Source organism: Sipha flava, unplaced genomic scaffold (assembly GCF_003268045.1).
Source record: "Sipha flava isolate LNK unplaced genomic scaffold, YSA_version1 105_pilon_pilon, whole genome shotgun sequence".
In the NCBI taxonomy this organism is placed as follows: domain Eukaryota; kingdom Metazoa; phylum Arthropoda; class Insecta; order Hemiptera; family Aphididae; genus Sipha; species Sipha flava.
Genome location: NW_020271719.1, coordinates 337256 through 349529, shown reverse-complemented (window position 1 = coordinate 349529; position 12274 = coordinate 337256). Strand labels below are relative to the sequence as shown.

The window sequence follows — 12274 nt, the reverse complement described above, 5'->3', positions numbered from 1 at the left end:
GTGCGCGTTGTTCGACGTCGACGTGTTACTACCAACTTGCTGGCGGCCACCGCTCCGCCGCCGGATACCGGGCATATTCTTCCCCCACCCCGTGCGCCTACCCCGTTGCCCGTCGCGCGCTATCTTTTTTCCCCGCGGCATATCTCTCTCTCGCACTCTCGAGCCGAAATCGTAGTGTCGCTCGCGCGCCAGTTGGCCGTTTGTCTGACACAGGGAGGTCATAGCCGTCCACGATCGAACCGAAGCTACCGTAGGTACCGTTTGCATAAAACAATACACGCGCCGCGAACAATCGCCGTTGCTCCGTTACAACCGCTGCCGTTTGTATTTAACGGTATCGCGAACCGTTTTACCGCACGCTCGTCCCGATCCGGAACGGTGGTGTGTGTCCCGCGGATTGATGATACTTTTGCGTTATGTCCCCTCTTTCCGCGGGAACCCGTTGGTCGCAACACTGTTAGTACTTGCCATCCGGTAGTCCGAGAAATGAGAAAAAAAAAAAAAAAAAAATTTACACGATCGAATAATAATCGGTTGAATAACAGTCGTCGATTTCAATCGAATTTAATCGATCGTCATTACCGGTGTCGGTAGGTCGACGCGATACGTTGTCGACGGTCATTTCATACCGTTTGGTCTAAGCCAATTGTTCGGCGTTGTGGTAGGAGTAGTTTAGGCGATGGTCACCTGTGCTTAGCGAGGCACCTGCGCGACGACTGCGAACGCGTTAAAAGAAAACATACCTTAACTCGTATCTGTTTTGTTAACGATTAGGTCGTCGGTTATTGTTGAACTGTGCTGCGAGAACTGTCAAATTGTGTCATCATGCTGTCAAACGCGAATCGATTTTCCTTGGCCACGCGAATCGGAATTCAAAGGTAAATGAACGGTCGTATGAAAACTAGCTAATATCCTGCTTGATGTCGTGCCCTAGTATCTATGTCTTCTTTGGTGGTGTTGGATATCAATCAACATTTCTGTGTGTTTTCGTCTAGTTCTTCTGTTCAGCTCGAGTGCTTATACTTTGTTTCATTGATTGATTGGGTGAATAACAATAATAGTACATACGTACAATGGGAATGTGATGGGTCTTTTATATTTTAGAGTGTTTAGTGTCCTAAAAATGTCTACCCTATTTTTATACTCAACTGCAGTTTGCTCTATGACTATGATTATTTTACTGTTTACAACATTATTCGTAATGTGTATCTGATTGTCACATTAGAAAAATTAGTTGGGAGTCAATATATTATAGTTAGTCATGATTTGTTTACAGAATGTGTCATGTGAACAACGAGTGATTGAGTAATAATGATTAATTACTATTAGATAAAAATGAAATATTTGTATGTAATTTATGTCCAGAATTAAACAGTATCTGGACTTATTACTAATTATGTAATCCACAATTATTTCTATTATTATAGCTTTTAAAACATAGGTCTAATGTATGTACTATTTATGTTATGAAAGCAATAATTTTACATGAATATGACCCAGTATTTAAGAATCAATTTACTCATAATTTGGAAAGGATAGTGGTAGCTAATTATGTATAATTTAGGTAGTCATTTGAGGTGATTTCTATTATTAATTAATTTTTCAATCAGGATATTGAGATTACATAATATTTATTACTATTGTTATTGTTTATCTTAAAATGTGTTTATTACTATTGATTGATATTTATTAAAGTACATAGTTTAAATCGTTAATTTATTTTAGTCATCTAAATTTGATTAATTGAACTAGTGTTGATAATTATACAGTTGAGTTGATAAATTGACAAAATAAATAGAATAACATATTTATCCTTTTTTTATTTCAAACAACAATATTGCTTATAGATAATTTTATACATTTTCAATAAACATCTTGGTTAATTTTGTTTGAAATAAAATATTTTTTTATTAATATTTTCATAGTTGAGTATATTGAAATGTTATTATGGAATGTCATATTATTGGCAAACTTACTAATTCAAAAATAAAATAGTAAATTTCAGATACTTCTAATAGATACAGTATTCATTTGACTATTTTTATTTATGTTAGCTTTCACATATTAGATCATTGGGATAGATGCAATAATAATTTTGTCTTTAAAAGAAATTAAAATGAATAATTTTAAATATTGTTTTTGCTTAAAACATATACACCAGTAAATTATGCGTATGACAAATATCAACCTTGGCCAATATTTTTACTCATGACATTCGTAAACTAGACAAAAATAGATTGATAAATGTGTTTAAATGAAAATCTAATTCAAATCAATTTAATAATTTTCATAAAATTTAGACTTAAATAAAACCAAGTGCCTGATTTCCTAAAATTGTAATATTTATGAAATTTTATTTTATATTTTATAATAAATGTAAACATGTTATTTGTTATTTTAAATTATTATTTTATTTTAGTTTGTGTTGCCGAAGCATTGGATCTGTTACTCTTCCTAAAATTAAGGATTTTACTGTAGAAAATGAACCACTTTTAGGTAAGCTAATGTAAGTTATATTAATAACAATGTTTTATATTGACTTAAATGAATAATGTATTGTTAAAATTAATTATGCATATCATCAGCTGATTGAATTATTATTTTGAACGTGGTACTGGATTTATTAGTGAACATTTTTATCAGTTAATTACAATTACAAATATTAAGTGGTAATTTATTTGAGGTCAATGTAGCATGCAATTAAGAGCTTTATCTTAAAAATAATACTATTAAACAAACAATATAATTAAAATATATAACATAATTATGTACCATCTATAATTTGACTTAATATTAATTAAAATACAGGTATTTATTTAGTTATTGATTATATTTTTTATATTAAATTGAATAATATATATATATATATATATAAATATATATAAAGCATTAGATAATGTTACCTAAAATTATTATTATGATTTTTAGTTGGTCTATTAATTAGAAAAATAAAAAAGTGTTTAAACATTCCAACAATTAGTAAGTTTAATAGCTTATAAAATATTATACTTATATTCTTTCAGAATACTTACCAGGTAGTAAAGAACGTAAAGAAATAGAAGCCGAATTAAAAAGATTATCTGATAATGTAGAAGATGTTCCAATTATTATTGGTAATGAAAAAATCAAGACTAAAGATATTAGGTATCAAGTTATGGTAAGAAATACAATTCATATACTAGTAATACTATTATTTATGTTATAAGGTAGTAACTATACTATTTATTTATTTTAGAGTATTAAATAATATTCATGTTATAATTCATTTTATTTAAAGTTTGAATTTTTTCAAAATAAAATATTTAAAATTTTATAATTAAATGTTTTATATCTTTCAATTAAAGATTATTATATAATAACAAAATACACATATTTTACAGTAATTTTTTAATTATTACAAGGCTTATTTATATGCTATCTCAATTATAATTTTAAATCATGAGTCAACATTAACATATTTATCTTACATAAAAATGATTGATAAATATTATGATTATTTTTTTGGATTTGTGACAATTGTATAGTGTATGAGTTGTGTATGAGATAAATTTAATATCAATCTTTCTATATATTTATATTGAACCATAATATCTGTAGTTGGTATTGATTATTAATACATTTTTTCTGTTTAACACATATGTTTCTTGATACTTAAATTGAAGGCCATTTTAATTTAATTTGAAAAAAATACATTAATAAATACTTTTTAAATCTTGATGAACAATGTTTTATTGAGTAACCTCAAAAAGCAATAGTAAAATAAATGGTTCTTTAAAATATATTTTATAATTTGATGCAATGATTTTTCATTATTTTATTACAGTGTTCTCTCCATTATCTGCAGCTTTCTATGAACCATGTACATAAAAAAAAATGTTTCTTTACATAATGTATACATAAATCATTACGGTTAAGTTAATTGTTGAAAAAATTTAAATTTTTTGTTAAAAAGAAGGGTTTACAAAAAAAAAAAAACAGCTTGTTACTGATTTTTTTATTAAAAAATTAATAGCATAGATATTATAAGTCATATTATATTAATTTTTGAATAAAAATAATATGTATTCCTTTTTAGTTTTTTTAAATTTTGTATGAAATTAAAAGATTTAATTTTTTTATTATATAATTATTAAATTTTCGTTTTAATTTAAATTTAGCGGATTATCTCTAAAATGTTCTTATCCGTGGATCCCACCCTATTCTGTGAATGATTAAGAGTCTACTTATTCAATAATCAATTACTATTGTATTTAAAATATGGTTTATAATTATGATGAGTAAATATTAGTTTTATTTCTTAAATACTTGGTTAAATTTTTCTAATTTTTATATAAATTAAAAGCTTGCTCTCTTCAGATCTTAATAGTAATTTCAATGTAATATAATAGTAAACTTAACCAGGAAGGTATAAAGTAAAAATTATATTATATTATATATTAATTTATTTTTAGACCCCTCTATCAGACAAAAAAACATTTTTGAATATTTAAATAATTTAGAATTAAATAACTGATTTAACTTGTGACTTATTAATTTATTCATGGGTGGCGTGTTCAATTGTTTTTAATTTTAGAACATTGAATGAATAAAGTTTGTGAACCGTTGGTATAGTTATGAATTTATTTAATGTTGATCATTATTTGATTTTTTTTCCAACATCATTAAATTTTTTTGTCTTAAATTGAATTTTTCGAAAATATATTGTAAATAGTTCTAATATTTAAATGGTTCTAATTGTGTATATTTTTTTGTTGATCTTAATTATTCTACAAATGACTGAAAATATTTTGTTTTCTTACAGCCTCATAATCATGGCAAAAAAATCGCAAAATTTTACTATGCATCATCTGTAAGTAAATTTATTAAAATAGTAGGTATTTCTAGTTTTATTAATTTTTTGAACTTTTTAAATAGGATTTAGTAACAAAAGCAATTAAAGTTTCTACAGAAGCTCAATTAAAATGGGATACTGTTCCTTTAGAAGAAAAAATAAGTATTTGGCTTAAGGCCGCTGACTTAATGGCAACAAAATATCGAATGAAATTAAATGCAGCTACTATGCTGGGTCAATCAAAAACTGTTATTCAAGCTGAAATAGATGCTGCTGCTGAATTAATTGATTTCATCAAGTTTGTGATAAAAGTGAAAATAACTAGATATTAGTTATTTGTTATTATGTATAAAATTGTAGATTAAACGCATTTTTCGCCAAGGAATTGACACATTACCAACCAATAAGCGAAAATAAAAAGGTTACTTTAAATAGTTTACGTTATAGAGGCCTTGATGGTTTTGTTGCTGCTGTGTCTCCTTTTAATTTTACTGCGATTGGTGGTAATTTAGCATATACTCCAGCTTTAATGGTAATAATAAGTTTTATAATCATTTTTCTTGGTCATATTATACCACATTCGTTTTCAGGGATGTTCTGTTGTATGGAAACCTTCAGATACAGCTATTTTATCCAATTGGGTGATCTATGAAATAATGACTGAAGCAGGAGTTCCAGCTGGTGTAGTTAATTTTGTCCCTGCTGACGGTCCTGTATTTGGTGATACAGTTACAGCTTCTCCATATTTGTCAGGCATTAACTTTACTGGATCAGTTCCGTAAGAAATTTATTCATTATTTTATTTATATTTTATGTGATAATGTAGGTATTTCATTTAAAAAGTTAATTTAAGTAATTAAGAAACATTTATTCAAAATTTAATTTACTTGGTATATTATCTCGAAAATCATTTTTTTGATGGTGGAAATTTAAGAATTTTGATTAATAAATTAATAGGCATATTACAGGTAGTTCAATTACTAGTTATACCAGTAATTACATATTATTACATATTTATTTTTTCAAATAACATTTTACATTAAAATAAATATGCATAATTTAGAATAATTCTTGGTATTTATTCTGGTGCTCCAATAAGTGTAGCTTGTGTTTAAAGAAAGTGAGATAAAATAAATAGGTTAAATATTTTTACCGTAACATGTTGAAGTATTAAAAACTAAGATAAATAAATTAAAATTAATATTATTCATATATATTATACATTACATTTTACTTTTTTAAATATTATTTAAGTTGAATAAATAATCTGTTAACATTTTCATATTTTTAAATATATTTGAATCAATATTTTATTTTCAACTGAAATTTATTTTTATTTATTTTATATTTTTTTTTTCAAATTATTTATTAATTTATAAATTATTAAAACTACATATAACATAATCAAATTATTATTTCTTTCAATTAGAACTATGGCATAAGTTCAAAAAATAAGTTCATCATTTATTTTTAAACTAAAAATGTTATTAATGTAAATTATGAAAATAATTAATGTTATGATTAATTATTTTACTTCGTGATGCACCATACTTTGTTATTAAATAATCACCAATAGTATTAGTAATCCTTACTAACTGTGACATATCCTGAATGTTGTAGTAAGTCCAAAATTTTTCTCTTCCATCATAAAAATTTTGTTAGTTAATTATTTATTAATTCTAATTATTTCATTAATTTAAATTTGATATTCAACAATAAACAGAACTAAAATGTTTTTAATATATAAAACAGATGTAACTTCCTTTTAGATTTGAATTATTGGGATATAGCTATTATATAATATTAATATATTGTTTGTATAATTAATTTATGCTGTAAAAACTATTTTTTAGAACATTCAATCGCTTATGGTCTCAAGTTGGTGAAAATATAAATAATTATAAGAACTTCCCAAGATTGATTGGTGAATGTGGTGGTAAAAATTACCATTTTATACATCCATCAGCGGATGTGACATCTGTTGTTACCGGCACCATTCGTTCTGCATTTGAATATTGTGGTCAGAAGTGTTCAGCATGCTCCAGAATCTATGTTCCTGAATCATTATGGCCTAAAGTAATAGTGCTAATTATTTAAATTTATTTTTATTTATCCATATTTATATTTTATTATTTATTAATAGATTAAAGAAGGATTACTTGACCTCCGTAGTAAGTTGAAAATTGGAGATGTTGCTGAATTTGATTCTTTTTCTTCAGCAGTTATTGATGATAAAGCATTTAATCGTATTACTGGATATATTGAACATGCAAAGAAATCTCCTAATTTGGAAATAATTGGTGGAGGACAGTATGATAACAGGTTATTAAATTAATACTGACTTAAAAAATTGAGTTTCTTTTATTAATTTAATTTTTTATTTTAGTAAAGGGTATTTTATACAACCAACCATAGTTGTGACTAAAGATCCGTTGGATAAAATTATGACAGAAGAAATCTTTGGACCTCTCTTAACTGTTTATGTTTATAAGGACTCTGAGATTGATAAGACTGTTGATCTTGTTCAAAGTTCTACACCATTTGCATTAACTGGAGCTGTATTTTCTCAGGATAAGTAAGATGGTAACAGCAATCTTTTGTGGTTATTTATTAATTTATCATTTTCTTTTAGAAACTTTTTGAAAAAATCTCTTGAAACCTTGAAATACTCGGCTGGTAATTTTTACCTAAACGATAAGTCAACTGGTTCTGTAGTAGGACAACAACCATTTGGTGGAAGCAGAATGTCAGGTAAATTGAATTAGATATTTAATATCATGCTTATATATATTTTTTTATCATTAATTTATTTTATGTTGATAATTTAATATGTTTAATGGTGATCAGATTATGATACTTATTTATATATGTCTGTTGCCTACACTTAGAGACGATCATATTTGTTATACCTTCAGATTTTTTTTAAAAGAGTTACAATACATCTAAGAATATATAAGTTCTAACTTAAAATATTTATTATTATCATCCATCTTAATTTATAAATTATATATTGAAATAAAAAATTAAAAAAAATTAGTTTATTTATAAAAATAAAAAGTTATCACTAGATTTGACTATTTAAATTGCATATACTAAATCATTATTGGCTGTTAAATTTAATATTTTTGATTTTTAAATTTCTTTATGCTTCTTATTCTAACAAGTTTCTAATTTTATTTACTGAGAAAGACTTCAGAAGTAAATAAGTTAAATAAATTTAAGAAATTAACATTTTATATTTCTAAAATAACTTAAATTACCTATTAATATTCAACATACATTTAGTCACTTTTATTCATAGGTATTCTTTTCTCTAATTATTTAAAAACTTTTTATTACTATAGTGTTTTAAATTACTTTTTATGTTTTAAGGTACTAATGACAAAGCTGGTGGTCCCCACTATATTTTACGATGGACGTCACCTCAGTCAGTCAAAGAGACATTTGTACCTTTAACTGAATGGAAATATCCTTACATGAATTAAATTATATACAGATTGGAAAAAGATCTAGTGTTTTGATATTGTGAATAACATTGGCAGAGCTGTTATACTGATTGAATCTCATACTATCAAATTAATAATATTATAATTTATAAGGTAACATAAGGAGCAATTTGAGATTCCTATATGTTTTTTTTAAAGAGTAAATATTAATTGTTTGTAAAAAAAATCTGATATGATCTTTGAAAATGTAAGTATGAGAGATTCAATCAAAAATTATATTTAATTTATTATAATTTTTGTCCATTTTAATCTTGATAGACCCAATTTGTGAAATACCCATTATATGTCTAAGTTATAACATTATGACCGTTTTTACAGTATACTTAATTTTTATATAAATCAGTATTCATCACTATTTCAATTTGGTTGATATGTATCAGATATATTCATTCTTACCACAGTGTTTATATTAAACTTTATAATTTAGATTTGGCTTATAATTTATCATATTTAACGTGATAATTTGTTATATTTATTACTAACTATTGTTTTGAAACTGGAGTTATAATATTGTATAGATAGCCAAAAAAATAATTTATAGTGAAACCATATTTTGACGTAAGTCCATCAGTTATACAATCATCTGAATTAAATGTTCCAAATTTGTTTATAATATTGTTTAAACAAAATCCAAACAGTGATTATAAAACTCATTTTATGTATGTATTATATGAACTGAAATTAGATAAAATGCTATAAATCTAATACATTTAGTGCAATGAATAGGAAACAAATGACGTTATAATTGTCGGATCATATTTTTTTTATTTTTATTTTTTTTTTTAATGAAAGTCACTCCAATGTTTAAACCAGTAATGTCAATTCAATTAATTTGTGTATAATCTTTTTTTTTTTTTTTTTTTTTTTTAATGAAATGTTTTTAAAAGCTTTGAGTTGTAGACATGCTATTATTAAGCTATAGTCGTTCATCATAGGTATACGACTGTCTCAATGGTTTTTTTGATTGAAGTCTGATGAATCCTAGAAATTAATTAATTATTATAATGTTTTTATGTATAGTATTTAAAAATTAATATTTTTCAAATAAAATGTATGTTTAATGTTGAATTTATATTGTATAATTAGAGAAGAAGCAGTAAGTTAAGTTCTTATAATCATAAAATAATGAATGTTTTTAAAATTTGGTTTTAAATTTTCAATCGTGTTTGTTATAATTGGTAATTGAGCTGGTAAATTCTAAAGTTATAGTTATTGGCAAATGTGATTTTATAGGTGTTTATCTGATTTAATGTTTTCCTTAAGAAGCTCCCATCAAATTTTATTTATATTGCAAGATTTTATATTATTTAAATACACTCGGACTCAAACAAAAATTGATAAGCTACTGTTATTAGTGGGTTTTTGTCATGTTTTTTGTTTAATGTGAGTAATGACAAGATGTCAGTGGTATAGCGAAATAATTTTGAAGTTCAGGGCAATGTATTAAAAATATTCATATATTGATATACATGTTTATAGAAATGTAGCTTAAAGTTAGTTTGTATATATTAATTAATTTAAAATAATAGTGTTACATGGTGTTTTAGGTATAATTGGATATTATAGTTGTCATTAGGATATATTCTTTTCATTCACTAACTTCTTGGGCTTAGGCAATAGCTCTCCCATATTATGGTACATCATACCTCTGACTAATGGGTACATATCTTTCATATAAAAAAAGGGAATATCTGAATAATATCTAATAGTGCAGATTATATAAAATAGTTGGTTATTTTTTCTAATTGTAATAAAAAATGTGAAACTCCTAGATTGGGTGAGATATAGGGATGAACAAATTATGTTATAATATTCACCTTTTAAACTTGAAACCATTATTTTAGAAAATAAATTCTGACTGAAAGAGAATATCATATGGATCAGTTTACATTTCTAAATATGAAAAAGAATAGAATCAAATTTCTTAAGGTAAATTGGAATTCTAATGTTATACAATAATGACTATTGATTATAAAGAATGAAATATTTATAATTAATGACTATAAAAGAAATTGTTATAGCCTTAAGTTTAAAATTTGAAAGTTTATATATTTTTAATTAGAAACACTGATAACCATGGTTGTAGATTTACAAACCTTCTGATAATTAGAAAAATATATATTTTATATAATTTTGGTGTCGTAGTAGACTGAATTTATAACGACCATTTGAAGACTAAGGTTATCATCTATAACTAGGAACCGTGATTAAAAGCTATCCAAAAGTTATTTATTAGCCTTAAAGGAATAATGGGTCAATGATGTCAAAGCATCGATCGGTTCATAGGTCATCCGTGGACCACTAGTACCGATACCATGAATCATTTAGTAATAATCATCAGTGAGATGTTTAAAGGCGTCATGGACCATATGCAATCTGGAACCAAGGAAAAAATATATTCTTTGAAAATTGCAAAAAGATCAAAAACAATAAGTACCATAAATCTGTAAAAGTATAGTGTGCTGTGCACAAAATTTGAAGGCATGTAATTAATAGTGTTGTTCAGAAAAATGTCATTTAATTTATTATACCTAGCCACCCAGCTGAAAGTGTAATTTAGTACTTATGAAACGACAAATTAGAGGGTGTATGAAAGGATCAGATTAACATATTTGGACCTTATACTTTTTGTACTAATCCACTTAACCCATTTTCAAAGTTTTGAACTAATTATAGTTTTATTAAATATATCATCATTTACATTCAACGAGTAATAATCTATAAGCATGTGTTACAATGATCATAGAATTTTTTTGTGCCTGGAGTACTTATAAAAAAAAAAAACAGTTAAAAGAAATTAAGGTTTTATTCATTATTATTAAGTATTACTTAATCTTTGCATATCATTTGTTTACCCATAAGGTTTTCAATTTCACAAAAAGAAATGTTTTAGATTACTCTGCATGAAGTGAAGAAAATGTATTTTTTACCATGAATGAAATTTCTACGGTCTTCGACTAACTTTTTTTGATTTTAAATTTTGTTTAATAGGTGTATTTAGGAAGTAATTTTTTGAATTTTTATAACGATTTTCCAAGTTATTAAAAACAAACCATTTTTTATTAATTGAATAAAAAAAAAAAAAAACGGTGATGATGAAAACATATTAAAATTAACTAATAAATACTTGATTGTGTGTGTGTGTATGCAAGACGGCTGGTGGTGAATCAAATTCGGACGTTAATTTACTACAGAGCGACAGCAAGTAATTTAAATTATTCATTGTCGTGTTGTATTCATTTACAGTAGTCCTTTTTTTTTTCGACCTTCTTCACTCAGCATATTTTTTTGAAACCAATGGTGTATTATTTTCAAATTTAAAAAATATTTGACTTTACCTTTAAATTAGTCACCCATCTCAGGATTCCCCTTTACTCCTTACCTCTCATGGTTTTTAATTCTGTGCGTTTATGGTAAATACGCAAACGTTTTTTTAAAGACATACTGTAAAACTGAAATGTTATATTAAATTAAACCAGTGATTCTCAATTTTTTTTTGTTTAAGGCCCCTTAAATTTAATGTAAAACTGTCAAGGCCCCCTTCAATCAAAATCATGAATTATTTATTGTTAATGATATACTAAGTTTATATGCACTATTTCATACAAATAAATTATTAAAATGTAAAGAAAATAAATGTTTTTTAATATATTTTTGAAATGTAATCCTATAATCGTTTATAACTTAAATATATATAAACTAAAAATAATTGGTAATAATCTGGGTTGGGATTTTATAGCATTTGCATATTTCTTATGAGATGCTTAAAAAATAGCAGAGTAAGTTAAAAATGTCTTTCATGATACAGAGAACTCAAATAAAAAATTTTATTTTGCTTTTTTTTTTGCATCTTTTCTACTAATTTTTGCAAATTTACTAATAGCTGGTTATCAACGAATGAGTGTAGAATTCGCTTTATACAGTCCACATTCGTCTC

At 25.5% G+C, this 12274-nt stretch overlaps 1 protein-coding gene across 2 annotated transcripts; it reads left to right on the top strand.

Annotated features, from left to right (window-relative positions):
* LOC112684450 (delta-1-pyrroline-5-carboxylate dehydrogenase, mitochondrial) lies at positions 1-8339 on the top strand (the record flags this gene model as incomplete). 2 transcript variants are annotated; one of them, XM_025555988.1, is given in 13 exon segments in its annotated part: positions 1-250; positions 775-878; positions 2420-2496; positions 3024-3157; positions 4802-4849; positions 4915-5129; positions 5192-5363; positions 5422-5609; positions 6685-6907; positions 6975-7153; positions 7218-7406; positions 7464-7582; positions 8204-8339. In XM_025555988.1, coding segments are annotated over 12 exon segments (1710 nt in total). In that variant the 3' UTR covers positions 8317-8339.
* Positions 8340-12274: the final 3935 nt, after the last annotated feature.